This window comes from Lepidochelys kempii, chromosome 10 (assembly GCF_965140285.1).
Source record: "Lepidochelys kempii isolate rLepKem1 chromosome 10, rLepKem1.hap1, whole genome shotgun sequence".
In the NCBI taxonomy this organism is placed as follows: Eukaryota; Metazoa; Chordata; order Testudines; family Cheloniidae; genus Lepidochelys; species Lepidochelys kempii.
The window spans coordinates 31990212-32015813 of NC_136389.1; the positions used below are offsets into that span (position 1 = coordinate 31990212).

Here is a 25602-nt window from a genome sequence, read left to right on the forward strand (position 1 = left end):
GTGTAGCCATCAGGGGGGTGCCTGTTCCCTGACTGTCGCAACATGTCTAAGAGTTGCAGCGTGGATGGGATAGAGCCATGTCCTTGTAGACCTTAGCCCAGTTCCTGAGACATGGGTAGGTCCTACCTACCCTACAATATTCATTTTATTATGATGAAATCAGCACTTGGAATTCACAGATGGGCTTCTAGACTTTCCTCCTAAATTGCAGAGCTGGGTGAACCCCTCCAAGTCTTTTCTGAACACATGCAGGCACATCAAAACCAACTTCTCGGACCATTGTGTTTGCTTTCCATGAGTGGCCCAGCAGGGCCCGTGAATACTGGAGAGTGTTAGCCCGAGCTCTGCAATTCCTAACTGAACATTCACCCTACAAACCTGTTCTGGAGAGTGACATCCATCCAGTCAATCAACAGAATTGGCATCCAATCAAAACTAACCCGCACTCCTGGACCTGGGACTCTAAATGCCTCAGAGCAAGTGGCTGGCAAACCCATTGCAGTCTGGGGTTTCACAGTAATTACTTCACAGATCCTTCCAGCTCTGGACAAACTTGAGAAAATCATAAGCTCCTCACAGTCACAGAGGTGTTATTTGCCCAAAACTCCTGGCTGTCCTCGAATTCCAGCCAGTTGCTTCCTGGCTGTCTGGCTGCAGCCATGTGGCCCTAGAGCGAGAACACAGCCTCCTCTGTAAACTGTGGCATTGGTTTACAATCCTGGTTCTCTGGCTTTGTAGGAATCTCCCCCTTTGAGCCCCCAGCCACTGGAGAGCATCATGCCCCAAGCCACTGATCACTGTGTCTGAAAAATAGCTTAGCGAGTTGAGAATGCCTGGAGATGGAGAGCCCTGACTTCCAGGAGGAATTGACAGACCCACTGCAGCCCATCTACAGCCATCCCCGATATTCCCCACTGTACAGGAGCAGTATGGAAACCTCTCCAAAATAAGGGTTAGGCTCTGTTGGGATGTTCCCTAGGCTTTGGGGTCTGGGCCAGTGCCAGGTAAATTGGAGACTGCACCCTCCCGGGGCTAGCGCATCACTGTGTGCTGGGGGCGTGCTGAGAGCAGGAGTGTCACTGGCTGAAGGTTTCAGATGGGCAGTTGGAGCCATGTTAGCTGGGACCCTTGGCTAAGCACCAGGAGCAGGAAGAGGTCTAGTGTCCATTTGTCTCTTGTTACTGCTAGCCAATGCACATTGCCTGTTGGAATCACTGTGACCCCAGCTCAGGCATCCTTCCTGAAGGTGCAGCCCACCTCATTCCCTGCCAGGCTGAGCTGCTGCAACAGAGCCTGGAGTTGCAGGAGCAGGGGAATAGGCAGATGGCTAATGCAGCAAGTGCATTCGGTCACCCACAGAATATGGAGAGAGGAGTTTGAGAGGGATATGGAATTTGTCACGTGTGGGGGTGGGTTGTGTGTGCCTTTGCTAGGGAATCCTTGGGCAGCTGTTGGCATGTTATGGAAGCCCTGGTGATGTGCCATTGTAACCTCTCTGCTGTGTTCCAGGTTGGGGCGGATGGAGCTGCACTGATAACACTAAAGCCCAGTCTGTCGGCTCACAGAATCTGGCCACCCTTCTGCTCACTCTCAGTAACCTCATGTTCCTGCCAGCCATTGCAGTTGCTCTGTATCGCTACTACCTGGTGGAGGCCTCTGTTTACACCTACACCATGTTCTTCTCCACGGTAAGTCATGTCTGTTTGCTCTGCCACCCAGCAGCAAGTTGGTGCGGGGTGTTGGGCCCTCTGCAGAGGCTATAGTCACTCCACTACCCCCACCCTCAAAGTGATGGCTCCTGTAGCCTGCTTCTCTATACCTGAGACGGAGAGGCTTAGCAGGAGGGTGCTCTCTTCCTATAGCCTGCACCGTTCTTGGGAACGCTCACTGACATCAGCCGGGCACCTCCAGTGGAGAACAGACCTGTTAAAATACACATGCCTGGCCCCATGTGAACCCTCTGCCTGTGCTGGTGAACCTGACAGGGCTGCAGCTCAGTCCAAAACTTAGCATGAAAAATATCATCAGCCTTCCCACTTCCAATGTCATGTTAGCATCCCAGTTGGAGCCTGATCAATGGGAACCATGGGAGAGCTGTGCGGGGGTGGGGTGCTCATCTTGTGTGTTAATTACCCTGTCTCCCTGTGAGATCAATTCTCTCTGTGACTGGGTGTACCCCTCTGTAGGGCGCTGAAGCAGACATGGACCATGCAGGCCTGGGGGGCAGCCACACTGCACTCAGTGACAGCTCACGCTCTGCCTTGGCTAGCTGGGATAGTGGCCTGGAGCCTGGACCTTCCACTTAGCCCATGAGAGGGCTTATATCTAAAGTAAAGCAGAACAACCCCTCCACTCCCCTACTCCACACAGCAGATTGGGACAGAGCCCTGGAGAATACACCCAGTGCTGTTCCTAGTTCCTCCCCCACTGAGTGCAGGGAACCCAACAAGCCAATGAGGCAACTGAATCTCTGCAAGGAGGTGAAGGGGAGGCATTAGTCAGGACTGAGCAGGGTGGCAAGGAGGTCTGCAGAAGGGGAATGGGGGTGCTGCTACTATGACTTGAAACAGTGCAGTCTCCAAAGAACAAGATTGCCAAGCCTCCCCTCCCCCCATCCCGATTCTTGGGCCCTATGGGTGAACTGCAGAGCAAAACCTCCACTGCCTTCAAAACCTGTTTGCTTTGCAACTCTTTTACACTAGAAATATCAGGTGCTCCCTTTCCCCTCTCAGCTGGGGAACTCTTGGCAAGATCTCTGGGTGACCTAAACAGGGATGTCATGTGAGGCTGATCTGTCCCAGGCACTTGCAGATGGGCTGCCGAGTCTGTTGAGAAACCAGCATTTCTTCCCCATCAGCACTTGGCAGGCCTGTCACCAACAAATACAGTTCAAAAGCAGATGCTCTCCATGCCTGCAACAAGGCACCAGGAGACCTTCCCTGCAGGTACTCGTAGCTCCAGGGCTGAGCCTTCTGTATTTGTCTACCAACTCCGCCCAAAAAGGAGCTTGTCGGCCTTCTGCTGCACTTGGCTCTTCTTGTTCCCTGCCTCTAGTTCTACCATGCGTGTGACCAGCCAGGAGTCGCTGTGATGTGCATCATGGATTACGACACTCTGCAGTACTGCGACTTCCTGGGCTCCGTAGTTGCCATTTGGGTGACGATCCTGTGTATGGCCCGAGTGAAGAAAATCTTAAAATACGTGAGTAACGGGCATTCACTGCACAAAGCACCAGTCACCCTGCAATGTGAAACACTCAAGGATCAGCACAAGGGCTGTTGTTCTGCTCTTAATTCCACAGTCTACCAGCCAGTCCAACCCATCTCCTACAGCTGTAGACTCTCCATTCCTGTTATTCCACAAGGAAGGGTTCTCCTGTAGTGCGTCCATATGATTCAAAGGCCTGCCCTATAGAAAAGGGAATCGGTTTCACAACATCAGTTTAGTTTAAAAGCCAGTGCAACATTTCTAATACAGATAAGCACTAAGGCTTCATGTTGAACTGCAACACTGGCATTTCCTGACTTCCTGAGCGCTGGGCCATGCAGCCTGCATCAGTGTTGGGGCGTGGCCTTTTGCATTTAAATTCCAAGGAGATTTTGAGAGAGCCCTATTTCCATAACTAACTGGTCCAAGTGATCAAAGGCCACTGTGCTCTTGGGGCGCAAGTCAAAGGCCACTGTAGTTAGTGGGTAGTTTCCCACTGACATCACTGGGCTTTGGATCAGGCCGGGGGTGACGTAGCAGCACATGGCTTGCCAAAAGCTGACTAGCATTGCAGGCTCCATGCCCACTGTTGTGTGCTGCTCTGCGCCCTTGTAGAATCATAGAATAACAGACTTTAAGGTCAGAAGGGATCATTATGATCATCTAGTCTGACCTCCTGCACAACGCAGGCCACAGAATCTCACCCACCCACTCCTGTAACGAACTCCTAACCTATGTCTGAGCTATTGAACTCCTCAAATCGTGGTTTAAAGACTTCAAAGTGCAGAGACTCCTCCAGCAAGTGACCCGTGCCCCACGCTGCAGAGGAAGGCGAAAAACCCCCAGGCCTCTGCCAAGCTGCCCTGGAGGAAAATTCCTTCCCAACCCCAAATATGGCGATCAGCTAAACCCTGAGCATGTGGGCAAGACTCACCAGCCAGACACCCAGGAAAGAATTCTCTGTAGTAACTCAGATCCCACCCCATCTAACATCCCATCACAAGCCATTGGGCATATTGACTGCTAATAGTCGAAGACCCCTAGCCCCTTTGTGGCATCCCCCTTCAGTTAGCTGTAGACTATTACGCATCTCCTTTATTTGCCCTCACTGAGCCAAATTCTGTGGATTTAGCTCTTGTAATCTCTCCTCAGAACTCGGCTTCTGCAGCTTCCTGACTATTTGTGTTGGGGAAGCGCTGTGGAGTCCAGCCTGGGCCACGCCCTGCTGTGTAAACACACAACACCAAGACCGTCCCTGCCCCAAAGAGATTTTCTGTTGCTTTTCTCTGACCCCCTCCAGTTTCTCAGCATCACGGGGTGCTCAGCACTGAACCGGCTGTTCCAGAGCCACATTGGTGGGGCGGGTGTGGCACTTCTCTCGGCCCAGGCGGCGTTTTTTATGCTGTGCTGTTGTATCCCATCCAGATTCCGGCACCTCTCTGCAGGATTCTCCCTTCCAGGGACCCTGCGTTTGAGTTAGGACATTGGCACCCACAGGAGCCAAGTGACAGCAGTGCTGTGCAGCACCTTGTAAAGCAGTCTGGTAGGTATGTTCCTGATGTCAGTGTTGTCCTCTCATCTTCCTTAGGTTCTCTTTGTGCTGGGGACCCTGTTAATTGCCATGTCCCTGCAGCTGGACCGCAGAGGCATTTGGAACATGATGGGCCCCTGTCTTTTTGCTCTCATCGTCATGATCATGGCATGGGTAAGTGACTGCTTTGCTGGGGCTGTGCTCCATTTGTTACTGCTTTGAGAAACATGTTTTTGACAAGGTGGGAGCAGGGAGGAGCTGCTGCAGTGGGTGAGTGGGATGAGATCCCTGCCTGCCCTGATGAGCAGGCCTCAGGCAGCCTCTCCTCTGTCCATGGATCAGGGTGACCTGGGCATGCACTGACCTTGGTGAAGGGGAAAGCTTAGGTGCTTTCAACGTCTGTCTCTTCCTTAACTTGTTGCCATAAGTTAACTGAGGAATTCCCAGGTTACCAGTCCTGGCCCGGCCCAGCTGCTTTGGCAGCTCTAACTCGCCGGCATGTCTCATGGTCAAACTTTGATTGCTGGCTACATATGTGCTCTGGGGCTTTAAAGGTACAATAACCGTGACTTGGGCATTGCCTAACTCTGTGTGTTTTTAAATGTGTAACTTGGTTGTTCTATTAACTGAAGGTATTTAGGGCCCTGAATGCAAAATAGGTCCAGGCATTGCATCATGCTGGGGCAGACTCTCTCAGCTTCCTTCCTCAGGACTGACATGGTACAAGTGACCTCTCTTGCTGGGAGGTGCAGACCTCTTAGTTATCGGTTTGTTCCCCTCCTGTCTGGATCCCTGGGTACCAATGTGAGCGTCTGCTGGTCCCCACAGAAGAGGTGGGTCTGTGCTGCTATAACCCTTCTCTGGTATTGTGCCTTTAGGTTTACCATGGAGTGAAGCGCCGCCATTGCTACCCCACCTCATGGAAGCGCTGGGTTTTCTACCTCATTCCAGGGATCGCCTTGGCTTTCGTCGCCATCTTGGTGTATGCATTCATGGAAACCAATGACAACTACTACTACACGCACAGCATCTGGCACATTCTGGTGGCCAGCAGCGTGGCTTTCCTACTCCCGCCTTGTGACAAGCATAAGAAGCCCTGGACCTGGTCACAGAAGCTCATCTGTCGCTATCAGATATGCAAAAATGACCGTGAGGAGCTCTACACGGTGACCTGAGTCGGGCTGGCGGGTGCAGGGTCACAGGCCAGTGGGATGGAGGGCTTGCTTGGGCCCCTCTTCTCCAGACCAGTGAGAACTGCCACCTCTGCATGCTCAGAAATCAGTAATGCACTTGTTCGCTAGCCAGGGCAGCACAATGACAGGAGCAGGTTTGACTGTGCAGATGCTGGGCCTCTGCCTCCGGGGAAGATGGTGACAAGGAGTCCCTGCACCCTTCCACGGGATAGGGAGAGGCTTCTAATGTTTTTTATAAATGAAGGAATAGCCTGCATCCACATGCCACCAAAAAGACGAGAGCTCCATTCCCTTCCTGCCATGGCAACTGGTCTGGGGCTCACTGTTACCAACCATAGCAAGGACTCTGGCACCAGAGTGCCTCTCCCAATGCCAACTCCTCGCAGAGGGCTTCAAGGTGGTGCCTGGCTTTGTTTCCACCAGGAGTTCCTGTGATCTCCCCTCGCTTTGCCATGGTAAGGGCAACTATCCCAACTGTTTATGAGCTGGAGCTGGTGGCCTCTTTCAGCAAGGCATGTCTGTCTCATCTTGGCATTACTGGGGAGCTGCAGGGGTGCAGTGGGCTGCCCATCCCAAAGCAAAACTATGGAAATAGAGGCACACTGTGCTCACGTGTTCTAGAAAGAGCTGCCCCTTTGCCCATCTCCACGATATGCTGAAGGGTGCGAGTCCATCACACCCTGCTTTGTGTTGGGGGAATAATGACTGACATGGAAATTCTGCCACTGAAACAAGAACCAAACCCCAGATCAGGCTACTGCTTTCTCTCTTGTTCCTATCAAGTGTCAGGTCAGCAGCTGCTGGAGTTTGTTTAAATGCCCTTCGCGGCTATAGCAGTTCTTGTGATTGCAGTAGGTAGATGAGAGAAGGTAGGTGAGTCCTGGATAGAGGGTCTGTCTTAGGAGGAGGGGCCAGAATGAGACTGACATCCCATGTATTGGAAAGCTGTGTCTTGCTGAACATGGTGGGACAAATTTTCAACCTGGCCTTAACTAGGCCTCCCTTTCCAGAGGTTGAATTATTTGCATCCACAGCTGAGATCATGCCGATGTCAAAGTGCACGTACCAACCAGGGGGTCAGACACCTCAGCAAACTAAACTGCAGGGGCAAAATTGCAACTGCAACTATTTGTATGGCAATTTGTGGCAAGCAAAAGGAAGCCAGTGCCTGAACATCTGGCCTGGTGGATGTTCAACGTATGCAACTTCTGGCTTTTCCCTCAGGGATGCTGACTATTTTATACTTAGATCTGGTGTGACTAGAGGGTTGTATATTTCCTGTATACAATATGGAGTCTGATTGCTATTTGACATCAAGGATCCTTCCTTCACAATGATCAGCTGCAGAGGAAGACAGCGAAGGCTCTGTTTAAACCCTGTGGTTGGGAGAGGGGAAGAGAGTAAGAGCTGTTAATTAAGGGCACTTTCTCTGGGTAAGATTATTTGGCTTTTGAAAAATAGCCCAGTATTTTGCCAGCTGCTTACAGCCTCCAGCTTTACCCTTCTCTAGCAACTAATCCAGCCACCAGCTAACAAAGTTCCAACAAACTCTCTTCAGGGGGGCTGGGCTAGATTTGGTGCAGGTAAATCTGGGGAAGACCTGCAAGCTGAGTTGACCTGCATCTTGCTCCTGGAGTAGAAGCAGAGATGAAAACTTCACATTGGTTGCCATATTTCTTTACAAATTAATTTTTTCAAACAGACATACAGATGAGCGAATAACACTCATTGTACCTAGACGAAAAAGCCACTAATGGAAGGAAAAAAATGGTTATGGCTATTGCAGGTTGTTTAGAAACACTTGTATCTCTTCACTCCATGCTACAGGTAATGTGAATTTGTATGGAAGAGGCTGAGTGGTAACACTAAGTGTTGTGGTAGTCCGACTTTTTAGTTGTTCCAAGCAACATGAAGACAGGATTTTTATATTGAGACATAATGTCCCAAATCCACTGGCCTTTGTTGTTCTGCTATAGGCTTGGGTCTCTGTCTTACTGTTCCTTTCACCTCCTGTAGCAATGCTCTAGTTAGTAATTTTGTACCTTGTTGGAGCAGGATTTCAAACACTCTGGGATTCCTATAACTTAATCACCAGTTTTTAGCGCTTTCTCTTCAGTTGTTACTACTTAGTTGTAAGCTGAGCACTGGCCTTAGAGGATTGTAGTACATTGTTTGCAACTCTTTCATACATAGAATGCTGCATTTGCAGCCAGGATGCTGCGCATTAACTAGATGGAGCAATAATACTCTAATTTATGCCTTTTTAATATCGTTTTCAATGCTGTGAAGCACATTGAGCTTTGGGATGGCTGGGGGGTAAATACCTGTAATTATTTTGCTAGTTTTATTCCTATTCATCCTCAACACTATGATTGGAAAGAATTATCTTGTATAGTTTTACTGGGAGAAATAAATACTTTGTCAATTACCTCGGGTAGAATTTGAGCAGATGCCAATATTTAAATACTTGATTTTTTTGCTGTAATTTTTGTGGTTTAATTTTATTTTATATAGTGAATTTTAAAGCTTTTCGTTTTTATAATTTAATAAATGTAATTATACTTGAGATCGTCCAATCCGCAATGGCACTTTCTGGAATGGGATTTTATATTTGTATGTCTAAGGCAAGAAATCAAATAAAAAGCAAAACCAAGTTCTGCAGTCCCAGCCAGTCTCTTCTTTCATGGGGATGATTGTGTGGTGATGGTGTCCTGGAGGCTGAAGTAATCTCTCCATAGAACAAGCTTAGCATAGACAGCAGCAGTGCATGTTCCCCCTTACCCACCAGTGAGTCCCCTTTCCTGGCTGTAGGGAACCCACTGTGTGAGGGAGAAGAGAGTTCAGGCTTTGTGGCACATTCAGTCCAGGGCCTCTCTGCTGAGACCATGTTGGTGGCTTTTGTGGTGTGCATAAGTATCCAGTAGGAACTGGCCTGGAAGCACCAACCTCCTTGCACAAAGAGCGCTGAACAGGCAGGCAAAGACATGGAAATGATCACTTCCTGCCAGGATTACTGGCAGAAAAGCCGAACCGTGATCTCCCTTCCTCATGTGGGGGAACCCTGATCAAACATCTAAAGCAGCATAATTCAGTGGAATTGTTCCTCCCCTATTGCTTGTGAGGGTCAGTGCTGACCTCATGCCCCCATCTTCTGTCTCTTGCTAAATGTTCTATTTATATTATTGTAGCTGGGTCCAATTTTCTGGTGTAGACTAGCCCAAAGACTCTAAACTCTTGGGACTACATCCAAAGGGCCTATGAAGTCAGAAGGCATCGGCCCAGGACAATAGCTGCAGACAATGGATTAGCCATTCCATCTCACTTTATATCTGGAACAGAAAGTGAGTAATGGCTGGTCTACACTAGCATTCTTCCATCTACCTAGTACCCGCCTCTTTGGGAGGTGGATTTATTACAGAAAAGGGAAAACCCCTCTTGTCACTGTAGTAAGTGTCTACACTGAAGTGCTACAGCGGTACAGCAGTAGTGGTTAAGTGTAGACATAGCCTAGCAAATGGATAATCCACCTCAGTTTAGCAGGTGCAGCCTCCCATGCACTACGTACTAGAGTCAAGAAGGAGGGGATCGTTCCTGAAATAGGCACTTCCTCCAGCCTCCTCCAAAGCCAAGTGCAAAGCTTTGTGTGGGAATTCCCAACTCCAGCACAGACCTCAGTGAGAATGACTCTTCACAGCACAGTGGAGAATGGCTCCTCCTGACTGGAACAGGAGTTCTGTGTTTGCCTTGTGAGTGAGCCATAGTACTCTCCCACATTTCATAGGCCCATTTCTGCTCATGTGCACAAGGCAAGGACTCACTCCAGAGCAGAGTGAGGGCCAGCAGGGCCGTGGGAGAGTGTGGTTGAAATGTGATGTTCCCCAAAACATTTACTATTGCGTGGGACACGGCTGGCTGCTACCCACCCCATCTCACCCTGCGCAGGCCACCAGCACTAGCAGCTGAATCACAAGGTCTGATGCCGCTGAAAGCCTAAAGCCACAGATGCAGAAAACTGCAGTTAGCAGACTGCACAGCTCTTGCTACTCACCCTGTACAGGCTGTCAAAGGGCATATAAATATACTGCTTTCAAAGCAACATCAACCAAGCCAGAAAAAATCACTCTTATTCCAGAATAAGAGCATTCACAAAGGGATTTCTACCCATATAGCTATAGTGGTATAATTATACCAGTGAAGTCATGCTTGTAAATTGTCTACAATCCATAGTGTCTGATGGGGGAAAAATAGGAGCCGATGAAGATAAAGCCCTGCTTGAAAATAAAGCAAGCAGAACCTTTTGTGATGCTGGCAGACCAAGTGAGATCAGGGTCCCAGGCCAATTCATTTGTGTTAACAGAGATCAAAGTGTTTAAACACCAGTCTTGTACAAACTTCATGAAAATTAATGGGATGTAACTTGCATTATTTTCACTTGTCTGTGTCCTGCTATAATGTAATAGCAAAAGTTTAGTGTCTATACCCCTGTAACTAAATAACCCATCAAGAAGTCTTGTGAAATGCTAATTTCAAAGCAAGCTGCCATTGTGCATGATGGTCAGAGGTCAAAAGACTAAGTGCATTCCTCACTCCTGGGCATCAAAGGAAAACCCCATGTGGGTAAAAACAGCTTTCTTTCTGGGTGAAGAAACTATAAATATGATTCGAAGAAAGCTCCTGTATTTCTGGACTGTTTGGATTCTTACAGGGACAAGTACCAGATGGAAAGCAGAGATCCCCAGAGACAATCTGAGTACCCTGAAAAGACTTTTGAGAAACTAGCAGTTTATCCCCTCACTGCCACCACTTGGAACTACAAACTGTACCTCACCTGTTAATATCTTTTATTATCCGCTTTAACCTCTCAACTCTTATTTCCTTTTCTTAGCTAATAAACCTGTAGTTACATTACTATAGAATTGGTAGCCAGTGTTGTCTTTGGTGTAAGATTTGGAGTACCAATTGATCTGGGGTAAGTGACTAGCCTGTGGCAACTAGGAGCAACCAGATATAGTGTGATATGGGTTGGCGGGGGGTCTCAGGGGGTTGGAGTGTGGGGCTGGGGCAGGGCCTTACCTCCGGCAGCTCCCAGTCAGCAGCACAGCCGGCGGGCAGAGACAAGCTTCCTGCCTGCCCTGGCACCGCAGAGCCGGGAAGCGGCCAGCAGCAGGTCCAGCCCCTAGGCTGCAGCCCTCGCCCGCAGGCACCGCCTCCCCCAGCCGGTGTTCAGGGCGGGGGCAGCGGGCGTGGAGCGCCTGCCCGCCCAGGAGCCAGGCATGCTGCCGGCTGCGCCCAGGGTCACAACAGGGAGGGACCAGCCTGCCTTCGCCGGGCAGCCGCGCCGCCGGGATTTTTAATGGCCCGGCCCGGCGTGCAGAGCGGGGCGCCGCGGTCCACGGCCCTGACCTTCCGCGAGGCCGCACTGGGCCGGGACCCGCAGTCTGAGAAGCCTGCCCTAGAGCACTTCCCGAACGACGAGCGCCAGTGGGCACCCGGGCCCTGGGGGGGGGGGTCAGTGGCTGGATTTTCTGCATCTTGGAGGTGGCGCCCGAGCCTGACCCCTGGACCCCCCGACCTCAGGCCCGCACCCCTCAGCTGGAGCTGGGCTCGCCCAGGCCCCGCCCCTAGCTCCGCCAGGCGGGGGGCGGGCTGCGCCCTGGTGCAGACGCGCTTTGGTCCGCTCCTCGGCTCTTCCCCGACCGCGAGAGGAGGGGGGCGGGGCTTGCGAACGACACCAGCGGCGGCCAATGGGCGGGGGGGGAGGAGCCTCGCGGACAGGGCCGCGGGCTCGCGGGTTCTGTTTCCGGTGGCAAGAGGAGGGCGTTCGGCCTGTCCGCGCGAGCCGGGGGGGTGCCGAGGTACGTGGGCTGCAGATGGGGTGGGGCTGCGGGGGAGCGCAGCAGCGAGGAGAGGACCCTTCCGTAGACTTCGGCGGGGGCGGGAGGGGCAGCGACGCGCTCTCGCTCGTGGCCGCGGTGAAGGTGGAGGGGGCAGAGCCCCGCAGGAGCTTGCGGGCACGAAGGCGGCGGCGGCGGCGGCCCCTGCTGGGTTGGGCCCTGCTGGTCCCGGGTTGTCTTCCCCGTGGCTGGGCGTGAGGCTCGTTCTTCCGCCCAGGTGAGCCCAGCCGGGCTCTCGGGTCCTGGGCTGCCAGGCCCCCAAGGGTGCCGGCTCGCCGCAGCGGGGGGCTGCTCTCGCGGCTGCCTGCGCTCTGCGGCGGCCGAACTGATGCGCCCTGTTGTCTGCTCACAGCGACCGCTGCCTGATGCCGCTGCACAAGTACCCGCCGCGGATCTGGGACGCGCTGAAGCTGAAGCAGGGCATCTACGCCCGGCTGCCCGCCCATTATCTCAAGTCCCTGCAGGATAACACCCAGCCCACCCCCGTTCACTGGAAGCCCCTTGGGGTGAAATATAAATTAAATCCCGAAACAGGCCAACGGCAACGCGTGCAGGATGTTCCTATCCCCGTCTACTACCCCCCCGAGTCTCAGCAAGGGCTCTGGGGAGGAGAAGGCTGGATTTCCGGCTTTCGGTATGCTGGCAATGACAAAGTGAGTGAGTGAGTCTGGAGTGCGGCTGAGCCGCATCTGAAAGGGAAAACACAATAACTACCCCTCTACGCCGACGTAACGCGACCCGGCATAACTTGGGTTCGCCTACAAGGCGGGAAAGCTCCAACACGCTGCCGGGCCAGGGCCGAGGGGTTGGATCTGCCCCGCAGGGTCTGGGAGGCAGGAGCTGGGGGGGGGCACTTTTGGGGGCCCCGCAGTCCCAGAGTGGCCCGGGGGATTAGTGGGGGGCTGGGAGCAGCCTGCTCTGCTTCCCTCGTCCCGGCCCCAGCTGTGTCGCTCAGGGGAGGGGGCTTGGGGGAAGGGATTCCCCCCCGCACTCACCGGCAGCGGCGGAAGCGGAGCAGCCCGGCCTCAGCCTGCTCCACTCCGCCAGCTCCCAGCCAGGGCGCTCCACTTCCTGCCGCAGGTGAGTGCGGGACCTTTCCCCAACACACACACACACACACACTCTTCAGTAGCAGGGGTTTTGGGTGGCAGTTACTGTAACTCTTATTCTCTTTTCTTCACCAATAGTATCCAGGCTTCCAAGTTGGGGTTTATTGTCCCTCTTTCTTCCACCTGCTCTGATGAGAGCATCATGTGAACTGTAATCTACTATACTTTCATTTGTTAATCTTAAGAAATAATTCCTGTTTATGCAGTGTTGTAATGAGCTGTGTAACCAAGACCCAACCACATGTGCAATAGGGGTTGCTGCATCCTTAATGTTGCCAAGGCTGAAAAGCTACAAGACAGTAAGAGGAGAAGAGTGCTAGGAAGCAAAGTCATAGCTAAAGTCAGACAGTGTGAGGAGTGATAAACTTAGCCCCAAGTGGTTTAGAAAGGGGCCCATGCATCCTGAAAGTCATTGCTTTTTACCTGGTGTTCTGCAGATAATTTTATGATAGGAAGCAGAGTTTGGGAGGGGCATGCCAAGGTCAATTCTGGCCATGAAGTTTGGAGGTGTATTTCTAACTGCCTAAGTAATGACCTTGGTAACTAAAGAACTGAATGTAAGCCACTTTATTTCTCCTTTTGTAAGGCCATGGATCTTGTCTCCTGTTTACATAGAGAGTTCTTGCCTTTGACGTATTTATTCAAGATGTGCTTTATGTAAAACCGTATTTTCAAACCCATAGACTGTCCTATAACTTGCAGGCCTGTTCCTCTGGCATTTGACTGTGTTGAACATAGATAAGAGACCTTGAGCACCAGCCTCTTAACTTTAATCAGGAATAAAGTTAAACTTGTGCAGTCTAAAAATGTTATTTTCAGCTTGGCACCCTTCACTAGTTTATAATATGAGACCAGGTACTAGTCTAAGTTGTTTCATTAAGGGTGATGTTTAAAGTACTGTATGTGTTTATGGTCTGTGAAAATGATACTTTATTACTTCACAGAACCTGCTACCTGTGCATATTTAGTCTTATCTGTTGACTTCACAGACCCAAACAAGTTCCTACTCCTCTTGGTTCTGCAGTGTCAGTACAGCTCTGGAAGAGAACTGGTGCCTACTCTTGTTTAGATGTGTGGCAGTTCTCCAAAAAGGGCGCTATTTTTAAGTTTAATGTATCCACCCTCACACTCACATTATGTATTTGAAAACTTATTTTGTGTGTGTTTAAGGTGAGGTATGATGTGGCGCTGTCAAGTGGGGCTGTAAGCGTGTAGGTAAGGTGAAACAGTGGTACCCAAAATGAGTGTAACTTTTTTCAGAGTTCCAGAAACAGTGCAACATAACTGACCATGGTTTTTCTGTTTAAATTAATTTCAGTACCTTAATGTCATGCTTATTGGTCAAAGCTAGCAAATGACAACGTATTAAAAGATTTTTGCATGGGCAATTTTCCTCCCCAGAAATGATGCTGTTTAGCATGTGGCAAAAATGGCTAATATAAACATATACTAACATGAAATATTTTCACATCACGTTTTATTTGTCAAAGTATATCACATGATTATTATAATGTTCTATATTTTCAATTGCAATTTGCTGATCTGATCAGTCTCACACTGAAGATTGCACACCACTAGCAGTAGATTAGATACCCATAGCTTGTGCTTTGTAGTGGGTAATTCCTAATATGCTTCTCCATTTGTGAGCTTTTATACATACAATGTAGCATCTAGTCTGCCTGCTAGATTTTAATTTGTACTTGCCTATGCAACTACCCACTGAAATATTCTAGAAACTATTGTTTTAATTCAGTGACACTTATTCACAGCTCAGTATTAGTGTTAGAGATGACAGCTTCATATTATGAATATCCAAAGGCCATGGGAGAAAGAAGTGGCCTAACAAGAAGTAGTGAAGACAAAGTCCACAAACAAGTCCTTGCTCCTGCACTGAAGAAGAGCATGTTACAACTCTTAACAACCATGTCAGCAACAATAAGACAAAACACATTTGATCTTCCATTGCACCCAGAAGAGCACTATCAACATATCTGCTGAACTGCATGTCACATCAGATGTACAAAAGTCTCTGCTGCAAATAGCAGATGTTGAGGAAGAACAAATGGAGAGATTTGAGAGAGATGAATGATTGCTCTGCAATTTCTTATACATACACAGTTCTGCTTATCCTGCCAAACATGAGAATAGACTCTTAAAATCCACGGCAGGCTTCTATCAGGCCTACATATGCCTTTGCTCCCAACAGTAATGATGTTGACTAGAAATGTCAGCAGTGCTATTACATTTCAATGATACCTGTACAAATCTGTTAGACTTTTTAACCCTTTAGATCAGTGGTTCTTAACCTTTTTTCATTTGTGGACCCCTAAAAAAATTTCAGATGGAGGTGAGGACCCCTTTGGAAGTCTTAGACATAATCTGCGGACCCCCAGGGGCGCATGCACCACAGGTTGAGAATCACTGCTCTAGGTTGTAACTTCAAAGCATTACAGCAACAACAAAAATCCAATTTTATGTCTTGAATTAATGCAACTAACAGAAACAAATGCAAATATTTCAAAGTGGTCATTTTAATATGCTGATGGTGACATTATCACTGTTTCTATGGTAATGGCATCAATTCACAGCTTCACATCAGACCTCATCTTAAAGTAGACATAATAAGCTTTCAAATGATGTACCGGGGCATATGTGTGTGTAGAGAAAGTATACTATGTCGACCAAATTGGTGGTGTTTGCTGCCCACCTGTTTTGCAGCATATTCAGAATTGTCGACTGAATTCCAGTGTTAGGTTTTAGTGTTGGTGATGTGCAAAGCAGAAAGAGCCCAGCTTAACTATCAGATCCCAGGGTTAGTGTGCAGGGCTGGCAGGTAGAACAAATATCATTTTACTTATCAGCTGAGCAGACTTGCTCTGGAATTACTGAGACCCAATACCCACAGACTTCTCCAGTAAACCCTTCATTCCCTTTTCAGCAAATCGTACCTAGATTTAATTTCTGCACCCAGCAGGACTTTATTCTGTAGTTCCTGAAAGGCTCTGAGGGCCAGATCCTCCAGGATATCAGGTGCCCATCTCCCATTGAAATCTGGTGGTAGTTGAGTACCTAAATACCTTTTGAGAATCTAGAGCAAGTTCTTGAGACAGGAATAAATCTGTTGCACAGCAGAGCTGACAATAATTAGCACTGTGTTTGTCTAACCTAGGTGTGTGAAACCAAGGCTTCCACAGACAGCAACAGTGTGTCTACTTTCCTATGGTGTGATTAGGCTTCCTGGCTCAGGGCTAGTCTTTGGAGGTGTTGGGATGCCAAACAAGCCACATTTGTGCTTTTTGTAAGAGTTCGTTTCATTCCTAGTAATCCCTTGATGTGTCCCTAGGATGGTGGGTTCTTGGGTCTTGGAACGGCATTGTAATGTCTCCAGCCTTGGATCAGGGCAAACCTGAGTGCGAATGAAACCTGACAAACGCTAACTGGCAAGGAGAAGGTGATGTGGGGGAGCAGGTGGAAGTCATTGGGTAGGGGGGCACCCCAGCTTAACTCAGTTGTGGATCACGGCAGCTTGCCAGGAGCTTAGTTTGCATAAAATGGAGTAGATTGCAGTGGCTGTGAGAAGTACTTTCCAGCATGCAGTGTAGCCTGGCTGCCCAGATTGAATGCTGGGTTCTGAGGTCTCCACATGTTATATCTGTGGTTGAGCCCTGTTTGTCCATTCCTGCCTTAGGGACTCTGTGACAAAACATAGGCTCTGTACTGCCATGTCCAAACATAGCCAATGTTTGTGGGTGCCATTGTATAGTCTCTTCTGAGTAATGTGGCCATTAACAGAGGGATGATTTATTCTTTGGGAATCTTGTTTGTCCCTATTAGCTCTCAAACAGACTGAAGAAGACTTGGAAGCCGCAGCTTTTTGAGCGAGAGTTGTATAGTGAGATCCTTGACAAGAAACTGACCATTACAGTCACCATGAGAACCCTGGACCTGATCGACGCAGCCTATGGATTGGATTTCTACATCCTCAAGGCAAGGCACATGTGTTTCTGCTTTGCTGAGTTATGTGGGAGGGTAGGCCCTTGAACTTTTCCCAGTGAGATCCACATCAGCAACTTGGCAGTCACCACAGTGCTGCACCCAAATCATGTAAGTGGAGCTGGTTGCAAGCACCCTAACCTTAATATGGCAGTGCAGCCCTAAAGGTCCCAGCCTGCAATGCTCCGTCTTGATTTTGGCATTAAATGTTAGGGCGACTGTGACTGTATTCTAGACTTCTCTGACTCAGGGGCCTCACTCTGACCACACTTCAGAGTGAGTTGAGTTCAGTGTAGATGCAAGAGGTTATTTCCAGCCTTAGGTGGAAACAGCTTTAGGTCTGTCCTCAAGTCTTTCTAGTGAGAGCTTCAGCAACCTCCATGGGCAGATTATTCCACAGTTGTGCAGCTGTTTGAAGCATTTTCTTAGTGCCTAGTTTAAATTTCTTTTCTGGCTGTTACTACAAAGCTGCCTGTAAAATAGTGGGCAGTACTGAGGAGTAGCCACCAGTAGGTGGGGGAAGGAGGACTGACTGTTTCACTGATGTTGCAGAAAAGTAATTTACAGTCTTTTGAATCCATCCATCAACATCAATCAATCATCAAACTTTATTCCTTCAGACTCCAAAGGTTGATCTGTGTTCCAAGCTAGGGATGGATTTGAAACGAACAATGCTGCTACGGCTCGCTCGGAAGGACCCTAGCCTGCATCCAAATGATCCAGCAAAGAGAGAGGCTATCTATAACAAGTATCAGGTGGGTAATTCATCTGTTGTTTATCATCAGATCTGTACAATGAAGCTTGTGTCCCCCTCCTAACTGGTCATGTTTCCTAGGCAGTGGGGTGATGAATACTTCAAGATTCTATTCTCAGGAGGGTAGAGTCAGTTTTTTTTTTCTAATTCTATTGTTTAGCCAGTTGTCATTTTACATGGGCTGTTTGCTGAGTGCACCTTTGACTGGTCAGAAGGGGAAAGGCTCACGTTTTCGGTGTTAGCCAGAAAGACCTTGAAATGATCACTGGGCATCTAACATCACCACACAGAGGGGCCATCTGAGCTGCTGCTGCAGTGAAGCCCTATATATATGTGTGGGGGATACTGGTAACATTTAATGCAGCTCATGCATTGGAGATGCACCTGCTGAAGTAAGTCAGCACAGAGCCAGTGTTAACGTAATACCCAGTTCCCACAGCTATTCTGACGTTCACTATGCTGACCTAAGATAAAGCCTGATAGCTTGTGTCCAATAAGAAACATACCTATGTTTGCTAAATGGAAAAGCACTAAGCTTCAGGGGATAAACTTCTTTGTTGGTCACCAGAAATGCAAAATGCTCAATTCTTTTTACCATGATTCTGTTCCAATTAGCTCCTTCCAGTTGCCTGAGACAGTCCCACAGTCCTACTGGAGCTAGTCACTAGCTTCCCCAGTAAAGATTGTACCATTAACCTTTTCCTCTTGTCACACAGGAATTTGTGATCCCAGAAGAGGAGGCTGAGTGGGTTGGGCTGAGTTTGGAAGAAGCTGTGGAAAAGCAGCGACTTCTAGAGAAAAAGGTGAGTTCTGAGTTATATGGGAACACAGTGTCCTGACTCTCACTTGGGCAGCACCCACTGGCTGTGTATCCAGTTGCTTTACAAAGAGCCCATACAGTGCTCTCATTGATCCTGTGCTCTGAGTTGGGCACCTCTGAAGCGCCACGTTAATCAGCACAGCTAATGTGGACATGTTTTAAACAGGGGATGTTTAATGTTGGAATGATTTCTTTGGGGGTGTTTAAGGGTCATTTACAACACACACACCCCATACCCTGTAATGGAAATGCTTTGGGTCTGCTGGCTTCTTTCTTTTCAGAAGGAATCATTCCTCTGTGCCCCTTCTCGGTCACATCCATGCTGCTTAGGATATGTAGATATGACTGTAGGCTCCATCTCTCCCCCTGCAGCCCTGTCAACTCCTCAGTTTCACTTGCTTTTCAGAAATACTCATCTGGAGCTTCTTAGTACTATGAGGTAGGGGCTGGGGGATCCCACAGGCAGCCACAATGCATCTCAGCAGCCTGCAGAGTCTGTGCCCCATACTCATCCCCAGTACTCCCCTCCTCTCACCTGTTTGCAACCTCAGCGGTCACAGAAACCCACAACATGGTGTGGCTAGTCATTCCTGAACTTCATGGAGGATGGGATTCCAGGCCACCAATTCCAGGAATGGGGGTATCCTGTAGTAGCAGAGAGGAAGAAGGGACAGAGCATGGAAGGGTAGACAGTGGAGGCCAAGGGCAGTTATCAAAAGGCTTATGTGATAAACTCAGGACAGATGGCTGGGAGTAGAAAACAGTCCCAGAAGGTTAAAAGGCCCTCCTCCCTATCAGCTGAGGAGGGGTAACTACTGGTCAATCAGGTTCAGCTGAGAAGGGGTTACCAGAGAATCAATTAGGATCAGCTGAGAGGGAGTTACCTGAGGTCAATTAGGATCAGCTGATTCCAACTAAGGGCTACCTGAGACCTTTTTAAACCCTTCCCTGTTGGGAGAAGAGGTGGGAAGATAGAGAGAAGGAGTCAAGCTGCCTGTAGGCTAGGAGCAGCAAGACAGCTAGCCTCACCAAGAGGGAAGGCTGCATTCCCTCCCATAAGGGAAGAAAAACAAGCCCAAAAGACTGGCTGAGAGAAGGAATGGATTGCCCCAGCATCCTAGAAGGATTGTTTTACCCAAGCTCGTCTCACCAAGTGTCAGGGTTCCTTCCCCACTCTGAACTCTGGGGTACAGATGTGGGGACCCTCATGAAAAGCCCCCTAAGCTTATTCTTACCAGCTTAGGTTAAAACGTCCCCAAGGCACAGATTTCCTTCTTGCCATGGCATCGCTGCCACCACCAAGTGATTTAACAAACAGTCAGGGAAAGGACCACTTGGAGTCCCATTCTCCCAAAATATTCCCCCAAGCCTATACACCCCCTTTCCTGGGGAGGCTTGAGAATAATATCCTAACCAATTGGTTACAAAATGATCAAAGACCCAAACCCCTGGATCTTGGAACAATGGAAAAATCAGTCAGGTCCTTAAAAAGAAGGATTTTATTTAAAGAGAAAAAGGTAAAAGGATCACCTCTGTAAACTCAGGCTGGTAGTTAACCTTACAGAGTAGCAGAAAATTCAAAGAGCACAGAGGAACCCCCTCTAGCCTTAGTTTCAAAGTTACAACAAAACAGGGATAAACCTCCCTCTAGCAAAGGGAAAATTCACAAGTTGAAAAAACAAAGGTAAACTAATACACCTTGCCTGGCTATTACTTACAAGTTTGAAATATGAGAGACTTGTTCAGGAAGATTTGGAGAACATGGATTGATGTCCGGTCCCTCTTAGTCTCAAAAGCGAACAGCCACAGAAAACAAAGAACCCAAAACAAAACCTCTCCCCCGCCCCAGATTTGAAAGTATCTTTTGTTCCCATTGGTTCCGTTGGTCAGGTGTCAACCAGGTTACTTGAGCTTCTTAACCCCTTACAGGTAAGGAGGAGTTTAGGCTACCCCTATGGTTATGACACCAAGGCTAAAAACAGCTGAGGCTGGTGAGACTGAGAAGGTACCTTGCCACGCTTAGGAATCCTCATGTGGAATCATTGGTCTCTAGCCTTACCTGCATGGGTCAGTACTTGTGCTCTTCTGTGAACATACTTTCTTTTTGAGACATCCTAAACAGATGAGACACAGCTGAGGGGGAAAGGAGGATGCCAACATTTTGGAGGATAGAACTAAAATTCAGGGGGATCTTGATAAATTGGAGAACTGGGCTGTAGATGATGTAATGAAATTCAACAAAGACAAATGCCCCCAGCCATAGCTCTGCCCTCATTCCCTCTGCCCCCAGGCCAGCTGTGCCTGTACCCCCAGCTCCTCCCCCATCCCCAGTTCTGCCCCCAGCTCCGCCTTCAGCCCAAGCTCCTCTGCTGAGCCAACTGTGCAGTAATTCGGGGGGGGGGGGGGCACGGACAGATTCCATTACTGGTTGGGGGGAGGGGGGAGCACAACAGGGCACCACTGCTCCAGGTCTCTGCTTTCCCTCACCACGCACCCCTACAACTCCAAAGTACCTTTTTCCTTCTTAGTCTCCTTCGCTCTTCCTCTGGCCCCCTGCTGCTATTTCTTTTCTCCTGTTTGACACTCTGAGTGCCTTATCTCCCAATCTGTTAAACTCCTTTGGGACTTTGGCGGAGGTGAGATGGTCGGGGTGTTCTGCTGGAAATTAATGGCTGCCATCAGCTGGTCTTAAAATCTCTACAATTACAGAGCTTGTTAAAGCTGCTAGGTGTGCTAAGCAGATGTGAGGGGCTCTGTGCACCCCATTTCCCCTTTCTGATTTTCCCCAAAATCAATAGGGTTCTGCCCATACATGGGTAGAATGTTCCCTGAAATTTTGGAATTGATCAGATGTGGTATTCTGACGTTACAACTTTACTTCCAGACACAGTCACATGCCATCAAGATGAGAGCAGGGCCCTGCTTTGCTCAGCTGGTAAAATGATCCAGCCCCTCCAGTATATGACCATCTGCTGTCCTGCAGCACTGACCTGGCTGAAATTGCTTGACATGTACAGCTGAATGGACAGACTGGTCAGTTTTCACCATCCCCCCTTCGGGATTCTAAGTACCACAGCCCAGACCCCACTTGTGCAGCCTCTTCCCAGGTTGCTGTCTGGTCTCAGTCCTGCCCAGACCTCTACCTATTTTCCTTGCCCTTCTTAGGGCCATTTCACTTTCAGCGAGGTGATAGTGACCAAAGTTCTATTCAGAGGCAACAGCAAACTGCTCAGTAGAACACCATGAGATGTTGTGCATCACTTTCTACCATATGTGCTTATGGCAGAGCATTGCGCAGGTTCAGAGTTGTGTGTGAGAGAGAAAAGACTGGGTGATTTTTTCCCAGGGTACATTACTTTACACTTACTTCCATTGGTCACTGTGATCTGGGGGTGCCTGGGGCAGTCCTCACTGGAAATGCCAAGGGCAGGGCAGGCTGCAAAAGGGAGAGCAGATACTCCCAAAACAGGTGGTTAACATTGAAGTTAAGCTCATCAACCAGTCACAAACTGTGCTGCTGATCCCCCACGCTGGTTATCAAGAAGCAAAAAAAGAAATCACACCGCTTCCTTTATGCATGCCAGTTTTCTTGGCTCCCAATCAGCACCTAGGTCCAGTACAGTGAAAAGTTATTTTAAACTCTGCTCACAAATACAAAAATGTTCTTCTGACCCCAAACGGTCAGCCATGTCACCAGGTCAGTATAGGTTTGGAACTTACCCAAAATATCACGCTGCAAGCCAATCATTTAGTGTCTAAAACTAAAGGTTTATTATAAAGAAAAAGGAAAGAACAACAAGAGATGTTAAATGGTAAAACAGTCACATACATACAAAGACTTTAAAGTCCGTATTTCAGGTCCTTAGCAGTATTGGTGAGTTTACTGGCTTGAAAGTTCCTCTGGAACACATCCACAGCTGGGTGGGTCATTCAGTCCTTTGTTCAGAGCTTCAGTTTGTAGCGAAGTCCCTCCAGCGGTATGAAGCAGGATTGTAGACAAAAGGGAGAAGATGAAGCTGCTTTTTATAGTCTCTTCCCATGCAGTCTGTGCTTCCTTTTTTTCAAACAAAAAGCTGCCCAGCATATGGCTTGGAGGCCTCAGAGTTCTGTCCATAGGCATGCCCCTACATGCCTTGCTGAGTCATAAGGTGTATCTGCCTTCTCTCAATGGGTCAGTTGTCTAGCTGATGGTCCTTAATGGGCCATCAAGCAGGCTAGGCAGAACAGACGCCCAAACTGTCTGGGGGGGGTCACCCAGAAGCATAGCACAAGTTTTGAAATACAGACATACATATCTATAACCCATAATACAAAGGTGACACACACATATAACCAAGATTATCATATTTGGCAAAATATAACATTTTTGCAGATACCTTATATGGCATATCTGGTGCAACTCATTACAATTTTACAATATTGATATTCAGAATATCCTTAAGTGTCCCCCAGATTCAACACAGTGTTACAGTCACCATGCTGCCTTTTCCTCCTAAACCATTCAGGAATGAAGCCGTATCCTTCCATGGGAGAGAGGGGAAGGGCTTGGGAAAACATCCCAAGGGTGAACTGCAGGTTAGTGAATGGAGATGAGTCTTGGTGCTGTAGTACAGGTAGCGAGAGGCAGTGTGTGTAAAAGGTAAGGACTAAAACACCCATTAATGATTGTTCATGGTTTAACTAGTACAATGGCTGTTGTACACTTTACCCCTTCCCTCTTCCTGTTGCTGCTCAGGTTCAATTTCTCCTTAACCCGTTTTCTCTCTCAGGACCCTACTCCTCTTTTTAAAGTATACGTGGAAGAGCTGGTCCAGCAGCTCACGGAGCAGTCGCTTTCTGAATCAGCAGAAGTGAAGAAATCCTAGCTAGGAACAGCTTCCTGTCACAGATTGTGGAGTGCGTGGCCTTCTAGGACTGTTGATTTCAGTAGCCCTCCTTCTGCCTCCTGAGTCATTCATGCGACAGAGAAAGGTATGCTGCTGAGGAGTTTGATCCAGAGTGATCATGGCTGCTATTACTCTCTAGCAATAGTGGCACAAAGTGAAGCCCGAATTTAGAAAGAAAATGGTCCCTTTTGGTCAGTGGAAGGACTTACCCCATAGCTTCCTGTCATGTGCCTGTTATACTGACCAAAGTGACGCCATCTGCCTCTGCAAATAATTCCCTTTGGGTCTTGAACTGGGAGCTGATTCAGATGCTTTGAACTGGATTCCTGATGTACAATGAAATGTACTTCTTCAGGGCATCAATAAATACCTTTGTATCTGATAACCCTAATCCTCACTGCCTTTATTTGGTCTGTGTAGCACAGAATGAAAGCTTTAGGGATGAAGCAATTTAGGAGTTCAGGTCGCTTGCCCCAGTTTATATAGAAGAGCCGACTATTTAACATCTGAGATTCTGGGCTCCAAAACAGTGACACACGCACCTGTCTGCCAGCAGATGGAGCAGTGTTCTCAGCCTGGGTGGACTGTATCTGTCTGTGTGTCACTGCTACACCGTAATTCCGGTTGCATTAGGGTTCAGTTTGATACGAGATTTAAATCTTTATTTTGTAAAAATCTAATTGAAATGGCTAAAACCAAACCCTAGAATAAAGTGTAAGAGCTGTTTGAAGCATTCGTGGTGGTTTGATGAAAACTCAATACAGAAAGAACAAAGTTTAAAAATCACCCGCTTTGCCATTATTTCATTGGATTCTCACTCTTCTCTACACTCCAACATAAAACCATAACAGTGACCTCAGCAGGGTTCAGGCAGAGCCTTGTCCCCAGTGCCGGAATGGGGAGGAGGGGCAATGGCCCCCCCACTTTTTACTGGCTATGAGGGCAAGCAAGGGAGGGGAGGGGGCGGAGAGGAGTGACCTGGGGGAGGCAGGGTCTTTTGCAGGGGGGAGGAAGAGACCGCGCAAGAGTGGGGCCTCAGGGAGAAGGGGCCATGTGGAGGCTCAGGGAAGGGTGGTACAAGGGCAGGGAGAAGGGGCAGGGCAGGGACTCTGGGGGAACTAATGGTTTGGGTACTTGTGGGCCACTCACTTTTAGGGTGCTTCCACTGCTCCTGTCCTCATTGCATGGAGTATGGAGCAGCCAGATTTGCTGATCTGTTGATGTAATTGATCTAAAAGGATATGGGAGCACTGTTAATGTTTTACCCTAGTGGGTTTGATGAAGCTGAGGTATGTAGTGTTTTTGTTGGAGATGGAAGTGAAAGCCTTACGGAGTGCTGAAGAGTGTTCTCAACAGCATTTATAGCCCATATGAAGATAGAAAGGAATGCCCAAGTCTTTTCTCTTACTTCCATGCCTTTAAGATGACTTTTGTCCCTGCATTAACTGTTCCTAAATAGAGTTTTCTTCTTCAAATGAGGTTCCCTGTGTGTATTCCACACACTGGTGCACATGTGCTCCAGCTGCTGGAGTCTGAAATTTTTTTTTCAAGCAGTATCCATTGGTACACATGTGCCATAGCATTCTTCATGCACCGAACTGAGGGCATAAAAGCTGGTGTGGGCCAACACCTCTCCAGTTCCTTCTGAATGGTCCAAGTAGAAATCTTTGGTGTTCTCAACTCATTTCTACGGTGTTGTTTCTGTAAATATATTCTAAATAGTTTTAGTATTTTTTCTAGTAAAGTGTAGTTAGATAGTTGGTCTCCTTTTTCCACCCTACATGCACCTTGGAGAATTTATTCCCCACCAGGGAAGCCTGGGATTATGCCTAGGGTTCCGAGGTTCAAGAACTGTTTCGTGCCCTAGCTCTTTTTCTGTGAGTGACGAACATTTCAGCCAAGGGCAGCATCTGCAGCTCCCAGAACTCCTGACGGTTGGGAACTTAAGAAACACCTAACAGAGAAGGAAATGAGACTCTAGTCTGATCAGGGCCAGGGACACTCCCCTCCCCATATGTCAGACTCATCAAACAGGAACTGAGGTTAAGGCCATGTCTACACTTACTAGGGATCTACCCTGCTGCGATTGATGCAGCAGGGGTTGATTTAGTGCAGTGGTTCTCAAACTTCTATACTGGCAACCCCTTTCACATAGCAAGCCTCTGAGTGTGACCCCCCCCCAATCAATTAAAAACACTTTTAAATATATATAACA

General features: G+C 48.5%; 2 protein-coding genes across 5 annotated transcripts in view; both read left to right on the forward strand.

The window, feature by feature from the left end:
* Positions 1 to 8584, forward strand: part of PGAP6 (post-GPI attachment to proteins 6) — a 45173-nt gene extending 36589 nt beyond the window's left edge. For 2 of the 3 annotated variants that reach the window (XM_073362697.2, XM_073362695.2), the window contains exons 10-13: positions 1510 to 1688; positions 3055 to 3201; positions 4796 to 4912; positions 5617 to 8584. In XM_073362697.2, the coding sequence (XP_073218798.1) occupies positions 1510 to 1688; positions 3055 to 3201; positions 4796 to 4912; positions 5617 to 5913 (740 nt within the window). In that variant the 3' untranslated portion in view covers positions 5914 to 8584. The other variant, XM_073362696.2, reaches the window with a different exon arrangement.
* Positions 8585 to 11681: 3097 nt separating this feature from the next.
* Positions 11682 to 23772, forward strand: MRPL28 (mitochondrial ribosomal protein L28). Of its 2 annotated transcripts, none has more exons than XM_073362698.1 (6): positions 11682 to 11786; positions 12178 to 12478; positions 16769 to 16921; positions 17548 to 17682; positions 18398 to 18484; positions 23271 to 23772. In XM_073362698.1, exons 2-6 carry the CDS (start codon positions 12191 to 12193, stop codon positions 23364 to 23366), a joined length of 759 nt encoding a protein of 252 aa, XP_073218799.1. In that variant the 5' UTR covers positions 11682 to 11786; positions 12178 to 12190; the 3' UTR covers positions 23367 to 23772. The 2 variants fall into 2 exon arrangements, with proteins under 2 accessions (XP_073218799.1, XP_073218800.1); XM_073362699.2 differs by lacking the exon at positions 11682 to 11786 and adding an exon at positions 11850 to 12042.
* Positions 23773 to 25602: the final 1830 nt, after the last annotated feature.